The sequence below is a fragment of the Pelodiscus sinensis genome, chromosome 24, assembly GCF_049634645.1.
Source record: "Pelodiscus sinensis isolate JC-2024 chromosome 24, ASM4963464v1, whole genome shotgun sequence".
Taxonomy (NCBI): domain Eukaryota; kingdom Metazoa; phylum Chordata; order Testudines; family Trionychidae; genus Pelodiscus; species Pelodiscus sinensis.
This window is the reverse complement of record NC_134734.1, coordinates 15,389,258-15,406,800: the sequence shown is the minus strand read 5'-3', so window position 1 is coordinate 15,406,800 and position 17,543 is coordinate 15,389,258. Positions and strand designations below refer to the sequence as shown.

The window sequence follows — 17,543 nt, the reverse complement described above, 5'->3', positions numbered from 1 at the left end:
TTTTCTGTTTGTTTTTTAAAAGGACATTTTATTAGAAATCAAGTTCCGGTTGGATATTTTATTTCTGAGTTTGGCCCATCCTTACTGAATAGGAAAATAAAAAATCCCCACCCACTGAAAGGTTCACACACAGTCCGTATAGCCAGCAGCAGCTCTCAGAAAGGGTGTTCGCTTAAGTTCCAGGAGAGGCCATGAGTATGGCCTATTTATTGTAATTTTGTCCCTTTCCTCTTTGCACGATGATGTTACATGAAAACTACACTCCAAAGGGTCCCATCCAGATTACGTAGCAAAGGTCTGCAGAAGTTGTACAACTGGCTGGGTAACTTGTATCAAGTATCCCATTTTACTGGTAATTTGCCACTGGCACATCATGTAAGATCCTGGGGTGTCCATCAGTCTTTTGCTACGCTTAAAAAGGAACCTGGTTGCAGTTCATTTCCAGGACAGTAGAAATACAGAAGGGGAAGCTAAATAACAAGATGGAGTCATTCAAAGTGTCTGTTTGGGGCTTTTCCACAGCCAAACAAGTCTGAGTTGAGGCAGAAGCTGAAACATCAGGCTAGCAAGTACAGTAAATCAGTTTTCTGACAATTCAACAGGCTGCAAAGTTACATACAAATGAGTAAACAAAGCCTAAATTTGACCCAAAAGTTAAATCCCAGTGAACCCCACACACACACAATAAAAAAATCAAGCCAATTGCAAAGTTTTAAAATTATCCTCTCTCAGCTTCAAAATGTAGGAGTAGCCAAAATGGTCCACAAACAATAATTGCTACCCTTAGAATTACCGCTGCAGGTTGATTACAGAAGTGTAAGCCCAGTCAACGTAGCAGCCTGCAAATCTGCTTGTAAGCTACAAACCTGTGACAAGTACCCCTCATTTTTCTGACATTCATAGTTACTTTTTGGCCTTATTTTTAGACCAAAATCATGCCATCCCACATGCTGATCACCAGTCTACCTCCACCCCTCTAATGCTGCAACGTGGGGTCTTTCCCACAGAAATTCAGATAGTTCCTTAAAAAACTACGGCCCCTTTTCCAAGCCATTGCTGGCTGCTCCGGGAACAGCTGGGTAGCAACAGATGTTACAAGGAGGAACTTAAAGGGAAAAATTAAAAACAGAATGGACAGACAGACAAAAGCAACTAGGTCCTTTTTTTATTTCCACCAGCAAGGATCTGCATATTGCTACCCAAGCCTTCCCCACTCCTCACAAAGTCAACATTTCAGGAAATGAAATAGACCCTGTAACACAAATGACAGGGTCCGTTTCAAAGGCTCAATGGAACTGTGGAAGTTGAAGCACGGGGGCAGAGCGAGTGCAGAGGAGGAAAAGAGTTTCAGACCTTTCATAATTCCTTCAGTGGACAGTAAAAAGCCATATTTTAAGTTTTGACAATCGATTTCTAGACTGGCAACAAGAACAGCCAGTTTTGAACTCATGGAGTGACACAAGATTATGCTGCCCTCTGCCCACCCCCCCCTTCTCCCAGGTATGTTTTAATTGCAATTGGAAGAAAGTTAAGTCTAGCTTACGGCTCATCTGTTGGACTGCTGGAGGTACGCAGCGGTTTGAACTTCTGTGAATTAGGTGCAAAACACTGAAGCACTGCCTTGTCCTGCCAGAAACCTCTATCCCATAATTTTATGATACAGTTCAAAAAATGCTAAATAATCAACATGGTAAAGTAGCACTAAACAAACATACTTATTAATACGAGAGTCCACATAGAGAAGTAAATAGGGGATGGAGAACAAGGACTGAGGTAACAAATCACACACATTCAGGTATTAAAGGATTCCACTATCTGATCTGCAACTGCAGGAAGTCCAAAACACTGAAGGGACAGAGGACAAGGGAAGGGACTTGTGTCTAAATAGAGTTATATCAATACAAAGAAATGGAGAAGCTTCAACAAATCAGACCTTGCTGTTCTTTATAAAGTACAGATGTTCTCAGCTGGATAGTAGTGAAAAGGGAGTTTTAAAAATGAAATTAGCCCAGCAGAGTTATTTCTGTGCCTTGGATCTGTGCGCCAGACAGTTTGGACTTCCAACTTCAAGGCTGCTTTCTACAGGTTCTTTGCAACAATTTTGTGCTTGTCAGCATCTGCTTTTGACTTGTTTCTGGGGAAGAAAAACTAACATGATCACTTTACTTAAAACTGCTCACTGAAAAACAAAAACCAATCCCTTTCTCCTGAACTCTAGCTAGGTGTGCTAGCAAGGTAAAACGGATTAGCCTTGTTACCCTAGGGGAAAAAACTAGCAACGTTAGTCAATGTTTTGCCTCACGCCCTTGGAGCCACGAAACTTGGTTCAGGGCAATTTACGACATCAAGGAGGGACGAGACAAGGAACATGCTGCTTTTAGAGGTTCGATCCAGGCAGACGTAAAAACTCATCATCCACACAAACGTAACCCCCGTGCAGATACCACACACAAAGCAATGTGCAGCCTTGCTGCTGAGTTCAAGGAAGTGCGAGTTCAGGGCCAAGTACCACTGGGATCGTTAGCCAAGGACAAGACATTCAGTGCGGTACAAACCCATGAAGCATTAAGTCTGATATTACTGGGGGGGAAGGGAAAGTTTCACAGCCCCAGATTTGTGGAACAAAGTCAAAAAGGTGCCCAAGGAAAGGCAAGACCAACATGCGATCGCATGGCCAGCCCATGAGAGAAGTGGATAAAAGGAAACAAAAATATCTAAGTCCGAATAACCCTGCACTCCAGAAAGTGAAGACTGTGCTACATGAGTTGTGGCTACTTTCCTCTGATCTCGACAGGTCTGCTGCCTGACTTGCAACTTAAACTTACATTAAAAATGTGCAAAGTGTGAAAAAAGCCAAACCAATATTAGGAAAGACAAATAATGCTGACAATATTGTACAGGGGGTTCCCCATAACTGCATTCAAGTGGTGCTAGCAGAAGGCTCAAAGTATCGGCAAATACCAGACCCAGGGAGGAGGATGTTGGGCCCACCACCACCCCAGGCCCTAAACGTTTATGAGATCATGGAAGAGTTCACAGGACATCAACAGGCATAATACTGAAATGATGGGAGGAACAGATGTACACATGGTTCTGGTGTCTAGCAGATGCTCTGTCATCTACAGAGCACTGATGGCTTTTGTCTCACCAACCCCTGGACCCTGCGGTCACATTAAACGTGATCACAATTGTTGCCACATGATCCTTTTTGTTTTAGTCAATTTCACGTATGGGTTTTGCTTCTCAGAACACTGTTTTTTGTTGTTGCTTGTTTGAGAGTCTGGTAAACCTGGCACCTGGGAGGTGCTACTGCTCGACTCCCGTCTCCACAGGGGGCGAGACTTTTTCCTGTGGCCAGGTGGTCAGACTCCAGCTGGGCACTGTGGCTGCGGCAAAAGCCAACCTCCAATCGGTGGGAGGGGCGCAACCGTCACATGATGCCATTGGTGAGGTACTGGAAGCCGTCATAGAGCTTGGTGGTGATCGACCGCATGCTGCCATCCACCATCTGTTCAATGAGCATCTGCAGCTGCTCCTCAGTCATGTTCATGTGGAAACGCTCCTTCAAGTTGCGGATGGTACTGGAGCCATGGAAACAGGGCAGCTGAGAACCTAGCACAGCAGGGGAGGAGGTTGGGGTGGGGTGGGGGGAGGAGACAAGAAGCAGAGTTAACAGCAAATTTCAAAGCAGCAGGAAGAACTTACATAGAATAATTGAGAGAAGCGCAGCAGCCTGGTTTGGGAGGCAAGTTTTGCAACTGCTGTCTAGTAATGACAGTGAAACCTGCCCTGAGGCTCCCTCTGAGGTCTTCTCTGCACTGGGAAGCTACAAGAACATGTGTTCACAACCACAGCATTGGGCTACATTGTCAGCTGGTGGAAAACGGAGACATTCCATCAACTGCAATGGAGATGCACAGACATACGCCCACTGGGAATCTGGCCCCACTAGTTCCAATGGAGCAGCAGCCATTCACTGCAGCTGGAGATCTGGTTGTCAGCATAAGCAAGGAGATAAATTCGTCTTGCAACTGAAGGTGGCTAACTCATCCAGGCCAGGATTAACAGACCAGTCGACACCATGTTATGTCTGTGTGCTGAGTGGTGCTTAAGTTGTCTACTTACAGGGCATCTAACACAGAAAAGTGGGCAAAGCCCAAACAAATGGACAACCCCCTATTTCTTAAGCAATCACTTAAAAATGCTCCCAGGATGCCAATGCAATACAGTTTGATCTATAGCTGAAAGCCAGTCCCTGCCAGGTGGATGCTTGCAACAAGTGCCAAGTGGAGGAATGTGACCGATTCCCCATTTCCTTCCACTATTGCACCGCGCAGATTTTGAACTGTGATACCTTCACATGGGCTCTTCCCAACTCACCCCACCATGCGACTTTAGCCAAACTCAGCGGGAAAAAGGGAGGGTGGAAGAGCTGCTGACGCAGCATGAGGGATACCAACTCGTTATTCTGAATGTTCACAAAATTGTTGCGAGAGTCCTCGCGTGGTGCTGGAGGGCTACTGGACTGCAAAGGAAATGGTGAACCACACTCGCAACAAGTCATCTGGAAATGGTCCCACAAGGCTGCTGCTAGCTTCTGGTCTGAGTGGCTGGACAGCACACAGAGGGTCAGTGTGTCACTCGAGCTGATGAATGGTGGAAACTCTCTCAGCAACTGGGTGTGCGTGGAGGTAAATGGTGTTTCAATGCACTGTAGCGGTAATTATGTTTGAGGACTACAGGCAGGCAGACTGCATGCTCATAACGGTCCCTTCTGGCCTTAAGCTCTAAGAATCTATGAACTGCTTCAAGCATGTTTAACATGCCACTGGGAGAGCTGCGAACTAGCTGTGTAGTCATCAGCAAAACAATGATGTTAATCTCTAATACCCTCTGTATAATTTCAAAGGGGAACAGATCCAATTCACTTACTGGTAGGTGGGACCTAACACAGCAATGATATAAAAATGGATGGTTATTTCCACACCGCTAAGTTAGGTAACTTAGGGTGTGATAAAAAGGAAATAAAGTTGTAGATATTGTAACATTCCTGATTTCCTTTTCGCATGTTTACATGACCAGGCTGGCAAGAGAACCCAGGAATCCAGATTCCCAGTTCTCTGCTCTAACCATGCGAAAGCTTGACCATAGGGTCGCAGTTGCAAAGCTGTACCCTGCATTTGGGACATCTTCCCTGACCCTATAAGGGAAAGATAGCGAATATGGAAAAGCACAAAGTATTTTAATTCTGTTGCAGTGGGGTTGGTGTATTGGTACATTTACCAGGCTAGGATCTCAGCTGTCCCAGCCAACTCTTACCCCTATCACTCAGCTGGAGCTGCTCTAACCTGTCATTGCGTTTGGACATTTCCTGTCTCTTGCAGGCTCCACACAGGTCTCATGGCAGGTCTGAACATGCTCAGCAGGATGGAGGGCACGCTGGTGGCAGGCTGGTCCCTGCAGAGATTCCCCTCATAGGGGCTCAAAATTCCAGTCCCAGGACATACACTACTGGCTGGGGAGCACTGGGCTGCTAGCCCTTTAAGACCTCATACAATGGAAAACTTATCTGTGAATATTCTATTCTGCTTCCTGACACTCACAGACGACCTGCGCTATCGTATGGACCAGGCTCTGCTGCCTTTCTCCGTAACATCTCTGGCAATCTAGAGGACAAACTGACACACGCTCAGTTATTGGTTTGCTTCTCTCCACACTTCAGGTGTCCACAGGAGCATTAGGGTTAACAATTTTCACTATGTCAGGCAACATCGCAAACTACATTTTAAATAAAGGAGTCAAGATCAGCAAGCCGGGAGCTTGTTCTTCAGAACCTCGGTCTTGCCAAACCTATTTAGCTTTCAATAGCAACCCCCACGCACCACAGTTAAATAGAAGGTTAGACAAAATACACAGGATGAGGTAGGATCAAAGTGTGCTGCAGGTTCCCAGCATTAGCCATCTGACTGAAGGCTTAGTTCTACGCAATGCTTTCACAGGGGCATAATGATCATTCTCCGCTAGCTCTCTCTCTCACAGGAGCTTAGAGAGTGTTCTATACACTAATCCTCACAACGCCTTCAGACAGGCAGAGACCTCCACTTGACAGAAACTTTTAAGTCAGAGAACTTGCTGCGCCCACTCATGTCCGCTGGCCTCATGGGCGTTGTTCAGCACTTCTGAAGATCAAGCCCTACATGACTCTTCCCAAGTCACACACAGAGCGAGTGGTAGAGCAAAGAACAGAACACAGGTGACCTGAATCCCAGGGCCCTGCTCTCACCATTACACAAAAGCTCTGCATTTTCTATAATCAAATCACTACAATTCAAGCAGTTTTATGTGGATGCATCATGCAGCCAACATCAGTTTTACATGAAGGCACCAGAAACTAAACTGTCTGAGCTGCCAAATTTACACGTGATGTTTAACATTTGCCCACATGGGCAATGCGGGGGGGGGGGGGGGGGGGGGGGAGGGGTTAGTGATGGGGTACCTGGTGCCCACAGCAGGGGGCTGCACTGCCTGCAGCTCCCAGGCATCACTGTGTCACTCAGGAGAGGGGCAGAACTGCAACACAGTTAGAGGAGCAGAGTTAGCTGAGGCTACGATACTCCACTTCCTCTGCTGCTGCTGGTGAGTTCAAGGTGGCCAGACCTCCACTACCGGTGCAGCCCCAGAGCCCTGCTACTCCGCTGAGCTGCTTTGGTTGGGGAAAGAGGCATAGAAGGGGTGGGGAAGAGGTGGGGAGAGGGTGGAGCAAGGGCAGGGATGAGACACAGCAGGAGCAGGGAGAAGCATGATTTTGGGCCAGTGTTTCCTAATTTTATTTGGCCATGGAACCCTTTTCAGCTTGAAAGAATTTCAAGGAACCCCTAGAGTTGCCAGGGTAAAATCTGTCGAGCCAAGTCCCAATGCAAAAAGGCTCTGTCTCTTTAAGAGGGAGCAGGGGAGCGCCAAGTTCTCATAGAACCTTACTTTCGTGTCGCGGAACCCCAGGGTTCCACAGGGCACCAATTGGGAAACACTTACTTAGGGCATAAGTGGACAATTCTGGTGCTTCCCTGGGATGGAGGGGAGCACATGGCTGGTGGCGCCTGCATCCCCCCTCACCAGTCGCCACTGCCTGCCCAATGCTGCTCAATGAAAAGGAAAACCATTTGGGGGGCAGAGACAAGAAGCAACATTCTGGCTACTCATGTCAAAGCATCGAGCTGTCTCCCTTTCCACTGCACAGATGAGCACAACGCCTGTCATGCGTAAGAGCGGGTTGGAGCCACGAGGCTGGCAAGCAGCGCCATACCTTGCTGCATTATCTCCACAATCTGCACGACTTTGTCCATGTGCTTTCGGGCAGCGATGAGGCCTTGCAGCATCAGCATCTTGTAGTAGTTAAACATGTCACCATCCAGACCGCCCATGACCTGGAGAGCAGATCAGAGAGTGAGCATGACCCAAGCATTCCTTGGAGAGGAAATTTCAATGCCAGCCCCGCCAGGAAAGGCAGCTGGGAAAGCATCTTTATCGGAAGGAGCTAACTTTGTGGCAAGACTGCACTTCTATACCAGATTTCTTTCTGGGGTCAGAGTTCTTTAAGGAATAAGAAAATGGACTTTTCTATAGTTCTGTTCCTTCGAATATTTTACAGAAATCAATTACAATTCTCATATACTCTTCCACAAGAAGTAGGGATCATTCCTCTTCTACAGATGGGAAAGCCAATGCCTCGAGAAGAAGGGATTTGTCCAGGAACACAGAGGAAGTGTGAAATGGAAGAGAACACAGTAGTCTGGGGTCCCAATCCCTGGCTCTAACCACTAGACCACACATCCTCCCAAACTTGGGAAAAGAACTCAGATTTCCTGGCTCCTGATCCTGTGCCTCAAACCACAAGGCTCCTTGGCAGAATTTAGCTATAGCTCACTTACATCAACGAACTCCGTGGTGAGCTTGAAGGCTGATGTCTCGAAGCCGAGGTTCCTGGGGGAGCTGGAGAGAATGAATCCAAAATCGATATGGATGATGTGTCCATCGGCATCCAGCAAGATATTGCCATTGTGTCTTGGAGGGGAAACAGAACGAGAGACAAAACGATCAACTAGCCTGTATTTCAGATACCATCTCCCTGCCAGTTACTTGGAGCTGGAGAACCACACGCACAGTAAATAGCTGCTACATACTCATCCACTGCAGGGAAGCAAGTGCTTGAAGACTACTAAGTAAGGCAAACAGGTACTGGCTTTAGTTTAAACCAGTAGTGTCACCTGCCAACGCCAAGGACACACAGGGCTGGATCTTTTCTCTGCTTGCCTCTCTTCTCTGCCTCTTGTGCAGCACTATCCAAAAATAATGTATTAACTGGATATATTCACGGAGGGTGGGGGGTTATTGCTTACAAAACAACCTGTGATCACACAGCAAGCGCTCTGAGCAGCACAGCTAACAACTCCTATTATTCAAATGTCAGGTTCCTCTAAGGTCACACACCAGACACTTCACCCTCTGCTTGGATTCCCCTGCTAGAAGGTCGATGCTACCAGGGATTCCCTGCTGCATAAAGCAGGGAGGGGAAGAAGACAAAGACTGAGGCAAGTGGCACCTTGAGTAACGGATGCAGTTTTGGAAATGCCTTCAAGCCTTACTGCGCCCCTGGGGGGTTTAAATACACTTTAAGTGTCAATACTTAAGATACCAGTTCCCTGACTGCTGCCTCCCAGGAGTTGGTCCCAAGGGCTAGTGGACAAGGATGACGTGGAAATTGTGTGTGTTCAAACTGTAGCCTCTTTACCCCAACAAACAGGACCCACCTGTCTTTGACCTGTAGCAGATAACACACCAGGCAGTAGCCAGCACAGCTCTGCACAAAGTTCCTCTGGGCCGTCAGGAATGCTTCAGTAGTGTAGTTGCCGTGCTCCTGGAGGAAGTAGTCCAGCAGCAAGAGCTGGGATTGTTTCTTGACTTGGTGGATGGACACTGCATTGACAACCGGCTCGATCATGCCGCTGTCTGCGGAGATGACGAGGATTTTGTATGGCTTTATCCACAAGGGCACGCGCTCCTGCTCCCAAATAGCCTGAAAGAGAGAGCTGTGTGTCACACCCACCAACGGCCTGCATTTACCAACCCACAACACGAGCAGCTGGGGGTCTTGCTCTTTCCTACCTGCAGCTGTTTCAGGACCTGGAACGCTAGCAACTCTTGCCTGAGGTCATCCCCACATTTCACAATCACAGAGAGGAGATGCCAGTTTGGGAGATGGCCATAAGGGGAGCCTTCCCTGATCCGCCTGTGGAGAAATCCCAACGGGTTACAAAGAAAGGAGAGCCTCTCTCTGCTCCACAACATCTCTGGAGAGAGCCTAGCACAACAGCACAGTAACAAGACAGCAGCTATAAGTCCATACCAAGAGGTGGATTTCTAGTCAAGAATGTCTAGGCTGGGGTTGATTCTCTTTTACAGCCAGAGAGGAGCTCTCTTTTAAGCCCTGATTCAGCAAGGCACTTAAGCGTGTGTAAAGAGGGACAGTCTTCGGTGCTTTGCTGACTTGGGGCCTCAGGCCTGGCAGTTCTTGGAACAGAGACAGTCATTTATGATGTTTATAAGGCACTGTCACAATAGGGCCCTGACCAAGCACCGTTAAACAAGCAGAGAAGATGTCTGTCTGTACAGCAGCAGGAATTAAGTAGCAATGGAAGGAAATAAGGTTCTTTTCTACTCCCTTTCCTGCCTACCCACATTCACACACCCCTAAAAAATAAGCCAAACACCAAGTTGAGGGGACTGAGCACCCTGGAAAAAGGGCCTGAATCAATCAGTGCTGTGTATGGAGGCCCTTTTGTTTTGGATAAACTGAACCTGAGTCAATATTTACTCCCTAAAGGCTGCCAAGGCCCAAAGCTGAGGCTCCGCATTTACTTACAGAGGAAATCAGCACTGGCAGCCATAAGGGAAGCTATTCTGCAGAGATGTAGCTAGGATTTCAACATGGGCCTATTACAGGAATGGGGGCAATTGAGCTCTCATGAACCCGACCACCTTTGCTCATACCTGACTTTCTCCTGCCAGGGCTCCTTCAGGGCAACCGCAGAAGGATCCTCGGGATCTCTCCTGAATGATGTTGGGGTGTGTGCCAGCTGCTCCGAGAGGCGCCGTCTATAAAAGTCATGACAAAATGCAAGGAAGATGCTCCAGTGAGAATCTGATGCCATCTTATACATCTCAGCCCAAAGCACCTTACAGAGCTTGTATAGTCAGGGAATCACTTCACCCCTCACTGAAATGCCGCCTCTGCTTTGGAGTGGAATGTAACAGCTGTTTAAGAACCCTAAATTGCAGTGTAAGGACTAAGACGAACGTGGTATCCCACAGAAGCAGAACAGGTCATTTTTTTTTTTAATGGGCTGAACACACTCTTCCAAATTAGAAAAACGGGGGCGTTCACCACTATGTCAATGAGACCATATGTAGACAGAACCACAGATCTTCAGTCTCATTCCAGCGAGTCCATTTTCAGCAACATTCCACCTTCCGAAAGTGAGCTAACAGGCTATATCGATACCGTCTCCAAAGAAGAGCTCCACCAACTGAACCATCAACTCTAGCTCTTATAGTACCTCAACATTTTCAAGCACTGACTTGGCCTAACCCTGCTTAGCTGAGTTCTCCAATTGATTGTAGCAATGCCTGCTCATACCACATGCCATCAACAACTGGCTACTAATTGGTCAGCTGCCTCCCCAATGAAGAATTTATCTTTTGACTTTGGTCTTGCTCCTAGTTTTCAAAGATACTGAGCTTTGCTTTGGTACAAGAGAACCCAGTGCCCAGCTGCTTAGAAAAGGATTTGGAATTAATTCATACTGAACATCTCATTACACACAGCTGGTACTCAGCTCTTACCTGCCCAATATACAAGCCACTGGGTGCTCAAGCTTAGCGAGAAAGACAAGAAGTACTGACTAATGGACTTCTTCTCCGGAGATTTAATGGAGATACCCTGTGTTACTCGTCCCCACTGGATACAAAGACTGGTTTTAAAATAAGGACAATGAATCCCATCTCCAGCTATACAGTGCTGAAGAATCCCTGTTACAGCAAGGGAAATCTCCCACCCACTACACAAGCTCACTGTTACCTAATATCGCCAGCTGCTATGAACACAGGCTCTTTGCTCTCTTGGCTGGTGATGCTGTCCACAGAGAACTGGGAAATGTTGTCACAGCTGTTGGTGTGCATCTCCGGGAGCTGGAAAGAGAGAGACCCCAAGACTAAGTTACTGACCAGAAAGTCTCAGCATTCTCCTCAGCATGAAATGATACAAATGTTACGTTTATCAACTATTAAAGCCAAAGGATCCATTAACCAAGTTCGGAGCCATGGAAAGGGAGCCACTTCTAGGGTGAATGTGGTCAGCTTACAGACTGTACACCAAAGCAAACCCTGGCTCTGAGCAGCAGGGAGGCTGACAGACTTCACCGGGTGCAGAGGGCAGGGAACACTGGCAGCTCTGGGGCCCAGAAGGAGCAGGGCCTTGGGTGAAAGCAGAGGGGCTGGGGGCTGGACTCCCCCAGACTCAGTTTGTGCTACCTGGGGCTCTGGCAGCAATTTAAAGGACTCAGGGTTCCAGCTGCTGCTGTTGTCATGGTAGTGGCAGGAAGGAGCGGTTGACCTTTCTTTCGATCATCAGGCCCCAAGGCAGCTTTCCCATTTGCACCCACCCCCAGCCTACCGGAGGCTGGCCTGATAAGCCGTGTCCCATTGGATCTCTAATGTCCATGCACAGACCAGTTTTTAAGGTCTCATCCAAAAGAGAAGAACAGGCAGAGAGCACAAACTGCGCAGCAATCGATTATCTACCTTGGCAGGATGAATGGCTGAGCCTTTCCTGCCAAGATCTGAATCCATGGCTCCAGGCTTCCTATTTCAATCTCTGAGCCACAGCATATTCACGTGTTAGGATGTAGACTACACGGTGCTGTTTGCACTCCGGGCCTGGCACGTGCTGCGTTGTACAGAAGCTTTCAGTGCACAAGAGGCTGCTCACAAGAGAAGCTCTCTTGCACACATCACTCCTTCGCAAGCCAGGCAACTACTCCTCCCACGATCATTGTTGGGAAGTTGCTTATTCCCAAAGTTGTTCTTCAGTGCTGCTGTGCTATTGCTAATTCACTCACCGCAGCACACCCAGGACAGGAAGGAGTACGGCATTACAGACAAAGCTGTAGAGGCATCGTGCTGAGCGTGACAAAGAGGCAAACCCTGGTGCCATCCACTCAAGTGACTGCACTCTGGCTGTATATCCCACAAACCATCGCATTCAGGCCTCCTTGGCTGCAAGGAGTCACCAACAGGAGCCAACTAAGCACGGGAGAGGCTGAGGTATCTCAAAGTCTAACAGGCTGCACCGAATGTTCCCTCTCCCTTATCACAGGGACACGGTTCTACAGCTGGGACTTGTCTGTCTTGGGGTTCTAATCTTAGTGACCAGGGCAGCTGGACTTCATCACTGGCTGCCTCACCTCTACCTGCAGTTCCCCGATATCATCTACAGACCAGGCTTCGTCGTCGTTGTCGTAATTGGGAACCGTGGTGAAGCTGCTGGCCCTCTGCTCATGAGTGATCCCGCATTCTGGCAGATTTTCCACAGACCTCGTGCTCCGGATGCGGTTCTCCGGGATCCGGGCGGGCACGTTAGTGGTGTCAAAATTTTCACATTCAAGTACTTCAACATAGATTAAATAGGGCGCCTGAGGGAAGCAAACACAAATGTCACCAACAGGGAGTGACAACTTACACTGGCCAGGGTGAGAGTCCTTCATTTCTCTCTCGCTTTGCAGTTCACCTTTAACACTGGCCAGTGTCAGCTTTTCCATCATCACAGCACCCTGAACATAAATCAGTCCACCTGCTGTCCAATGTTCCCTTTAATCTTTTCCATCTCTGTGTGGAATACATTTTTATGTGCACCAAGGCATATGCCAATGTGCACCACCAGCAGAAACAGAATCCTAGCTCTGGGCACTCTGCTTATCAGCTCTGCGGCATCTGAATCTCTTGAGTGGCCACACAAGTACACAGCATACAGGGGACACTGCTGCTGTCTCATCTCACCCTTCGACAAGTCCCTTCTCCAGAGAGTTTATATCTTTTGTTCTGTATTTGAATAGTGCCTAGCACAGTGGGGCCCTGGCCCATGATGAGTCGTCCTACTTGCTACCATAATACTGTGATTAATAATTATTGTCGTCTTCCAAATACCCAAGGGTTCAGCTGAATCTTTTTACAAATGGGAACACAGATGTTTGTGTATCACAGGCCAAGCTAATTTCACATTTGGGAGTTCCTGACTCGGAGCCCTAGATCCTGCTGCTCTTGCTACAATTTTCAGTGGCACCATGACTGGTGTGTGATTAAAGCCTGTAACCAATAAATATACTTTTAAGTTACATTCCAGATTAAGGTAGGAAGGGGATTATAGTTATTTGTACTGACAGTGAAAAAACAGAGAAACTAATAAAAGAATACTACAGTATCTTGAAGCCAGAAGTGTTTCAACTTGTTTAGTACACACACACACACAGGCTACGTCTACACGGTGCTGTTTTGCGCAATAAATATGCAAATGAGGTGAAGCATGGAATATTGCTGTGTCTCATTTGCATAATTAATGAGCAGCTGCTTTTTGTGCAAGAGGGGGTTTTTGCGCAAAAAGGAGCCATGTAGATGACTCCTTTGTGGGCAAATGTCTCTTGTGCAAAAAGCAGCCGCTCATTAATTATGCAAATGAGGCACAACAATATTCCATGCTTTACCTCATTTGCATATTTATTGCGCAAAACAGCACCGTGTAGATGCAGCCACAGAGTAAGGTAAATGGAACACGATCTGCTTAGAGTCAGATGCTAACTGCCTTGAGCAGACACCGAAGTAGGTATTTTAGTCTAATGTTTAAGAAACATCAATAACATTCACATCAATACAGAACTACCTACCACTAGAAGAAGAAAAAAAGACATAACCCCCCCCCCCACACACGTAACGTTTTCTGCTTTGTATGGAGGGCTCAAGCCTGCAAGGTGCTGCACATTTTGGCACTGACCTAGCAAAGCACACGCTTAACTTGAAACACACGAGCTGTGTCATTGAGGTTAATGGGAGCGCTTGCATGCTTAAGAGCTTTTGCTAGATCAGGGCCAGAGAGAAGCAGCTCTTTACAAAAATAATCTTGTATTCTGCCCCAGATGCCAGTAGCTCAGGTACACTCCAGCTAAGAATTTTACCCTAATATCTTTGACTGATTTTTCCATCATCATTGGATTCTCAGATGCTGAATGCCTGTGGGTCCCTCTTACCTCAATGGGAGTTACGCTGCTCAGCACCTCTGAAAGCCAGTCTTTATCACACAGCACTGAAACCAGGTCACTGCTTTTCTGAAGGGCTGTTGCTATAGTTTGAAGAGGGACCTGAATCCAGGAACATTTCAAATCCACCACGAGAAAACTTTGGGGAATCTTCCTCTCGCCTAAGCCTGCTCCGGACTCTACCCTTGCATGGACTCCTCTTCCTACCATTCTCGAGGCCTTGACCTTCTCAAGCGATGTAGGCCAGACAATTGCAGAGAAGCAACAGGGCTGCTGTGTGCTGTTCTACCTGGTATATCTCTGTACCATATAGGGATGACCGGCCCGGCCATGTAAATCTTATTTATGCCTTATTGACAGAAGCTGAATGATTTATTTAGCTACACTTCCAGAAGATGCGGTGAACTACACTCATAACATTGGGTTCTCTGAAGTTAGCTTTTAAGGGAAGTGCCAATCGTAAAACGCTTCAACAGAATTCACCTTCCTCGCTCGACCCCTCTTACCTTGTCCTTGGAGTTGAGCACCACCGCCTGGGTGTGGGGTACCCGCACCACATGATGGTCGAAGCCGGCTGTGGGAAGCCAGATACGTGCTGGAAGCTTGTGGTTAAGTAGAGACAGCTCTGAGATAAGACGCTGAGTCTTCTGCTCTTTGGTGGGCAAAGTGGCCAGTCTCTTCCCGATGGCCATCAGTGATTTGATGAATTCTCTCTCTGGGGCAAGTCTGACAGGCTACAATGTTTTAAGGAAGCAGGAGAAGAGAGTTATGAGGGAACAACTGTGTGTGTCTGAAATTGTTGGGATAACCTCCCAAAGAAGAGAAGCTTCCACCACCTGTGATATTCTTGTGAATAAGGGGAAGTGTAAAACAGGACATCGCAAAAAATGTTTTCTACTTTCTGTATATTGAACACAAAAACCTCCCTTGAGCATTTCATTCACCTTGAAACTGGCTATTTCCATTAAAATAAAAATATTCATTCCACAATCCCCTAGTGGTGCTAATTTAACACAGCCATTTTTGTTCACTTATTCATGTCTGTGCAACAGCTCAGATCTGGCCACAGTGTTAAGTCTTTACTCCTGGAAAACCATTAGAGGGAGCCCAGATCTTTTTCTCTAATTCTATCAGCCTCACGGTTACTTTGTTAGGTTTGGGGGGGTGGGGGAGAGTATTTTTTTTAAACTCTGAGGATCATTTCTCGACTCCTGACCATTTTATGGGGGATTAAACTAGGGATGTAAGCGACTAGCCGAGTAGTCGACTACTTGATAAGCCTAGGCTTATTGGGTAGCTGAGTCACTACTCGACTACTCGCTTCCTCCCCTTGCTGCCTCTTGTATTAGGAGCAAGTGGGTGTGGAGAGGCAGCTCTTACTACATTTAAAAAGCAGTCACAGAAGTTTGGGACCCAGTGGGAGCTGGGACTGCTCAGTTCTGGCTTGCACTGGGTCCTTTGCTGCAGCTTTGTCTTTTAATTGTTGCAAGTGCCAAGCAGGTCTTACTACATTTAAAAAGCAGAGGTGCAGTGGTCCTGGAGCGAGTGAGAGCCAGGACTGCTTAGTCCCATCTTGCGTCACCCCCAGGAGCTAACTTCTTTATTGACTAGTCAATGGAAAGTCCATCGACTACTTGATTAGCTTATTAACCTCTACTTAACATCCTTAAATTAAACTTCAAGCTTAAAGTGCAGGTTTAAGCTTTTAACTGTCAACTTGTCTGTGAATGTGGTGGCTATATTTTGCAGGTTTAGCAGAGTTCTAATCATTATGAGCAGCAGAACTTGTAACTTGAAATGGTAGAAGTTTTTGGTTGAATGCTGCCATTAAAGACACAGAACCAAAAGCTGTAAAGTGCACCCATCACCAATCATGCTAGAAATGCACATGCAAAAGCTATGTAGCATGGGGAAAGATAGCAAAGAAAACATTATAACAGAGCACCTTTTAGAACCATGAAAGACTAAGAGAAGTTGGTAAAAAAGAAAAGTAACCACCTAGTTAACATTAATGTCCTTCCCCATCCTCTGTAAGAGCAGAGATGTTTAGTTTTCAGCAGTAGTTCACGTGAAAATGTTTTGATACGTCAGCGTAGCACCTCACTCTATAAAACAGCCAGCCATCCTACTGAAAGCAGCAGCTTTCCCTCACTATACTATGCTGGCTAGCGAAGTATAGATGTCCCTGGGAAAGGAGGAAATGTTTGCATAGCATCCAAGGCAGCATGATCAATTACAACCACCAGGCATAGCATGAATATTTAAAAACCCTGTACGATTTGATGTTAGGCCCTTTAGCATACTCACAGCAGGACCGCATCCTGTAGGTCCAATACCCTAGTTCGACAATCCCCATCCCAAGTGGAATCACAGTCTGTATGCTATCTTTCCAACTGGCATCCTGACTCCACTGCCCACTATACAGTAACTATCTCAGTGCATATCTAGTAACTTGGTCCCTTCTTGTTTCTGACCACCAATCTGATGCCAACAGGCCCACTACCTCAAGCTTAGGTGCAAACTAGTCAAAACAAATAGTCTAACCCTCCAGAAGTATCCATGACACCGAATCTTTTAGGCTGGTTCAACTGAAACCCCAAAATACTGCACTAGCTCATTATTATTATTGTTACTGTTTTAAAGTTTGCTGTGTCACATAGCCCAAGTCAATTTATATCTTTGGTGTGCATGTGCATCTGATAATTTCACATACAAAAATCAAACAGCATAATTTAATAATGTTGAACCTTTCAAGCCTTGCACAGACTAGATATATTCAATAAAACCTAGTCACTGTGTAACTGCCAACGGATAGATTTGAACCTGGGGTCTCTGGAGCCTCTACAGCTTGAGCTATAAAGCCAACTGCCTCAGTTTAGACTGTAGAGCTCACCTGTTATCTCTTGCTGTAAGTGTACTAAGTGTCACTACACGAGACAGTGAACCACACTAGGTGCATGGGTTACAACTGCAGTAGTGATTTATGAATTGTGTCCACTAAGATTTCCATTCATTCATAATCCAAAGTGCATCAACATAGCAGAACATTATGAAACCCTGCTTGCGTTGAGGGGACTGTCTGTGTCTTGATCTGTCAGGAAGAAAGCACTGATAAAGCTATGGCTACACACAATTCAGCTCATTGCTTTGACATCTTATGTTCTCCTGTTTTGTAAACTGCTT

At 46.6% G+C, this 17,543-nt stretch overlaps 1 protein-coding gene across 4 annotated transcripts in view; it reads right to left on the bottom strand.

Moving 5' to 3' along the window:
* PI4KB (phosphatidylinositol 4-kinase beta) overlaps window positions 1–17,543 on the bottom strand; it is a 65,213-nt gene continuing 47,670 nt past the window's right edge. For all 4 annotated transcript variants that reach the window (XM_025180133.2, XM_075908000.1, XM_075907997.1 and 1 more), the window contains 9 exons: window positions 14,867–15,094; window positions 12,519–12,746; window positions 11,135–11,244; window positions 10,048–10,152; window positions 9,163–9,286; window positions 8,808–9,073; window positions 7,929–8,061; window positions 7,304–7,424; window positions 1–3,612 (listed from right to left, as the gene is read on the bottom strand). In XM_025180133.2, coding sequence (XP_025035918.1) covers window positions 3,431–3,612; window positions 7,304–7,424; window positions 7,929–8,061; window positions 8,808–9,073; window positions 9,163–9,286; window positions 10,048–10,152; window positions 11,135–11,244; window positions 12,519–12,746; window positions 14,867–15,094 — 1,497 coding nt within the window. In that variant the 3' untranslated portion in view covers window positions 1–3,430. The remainder of the gene's footprint in view (window positions 3,613–7,303; window positions 7,425–7,928; window positions 8,062–8,807; window positions 9,074–9,162; window positions 9,287–10,047; window positions 10,153–11,134; window positions 11,245–12,518; window positions 12,747–14,866; window positions 15,095–17,543) is intronic.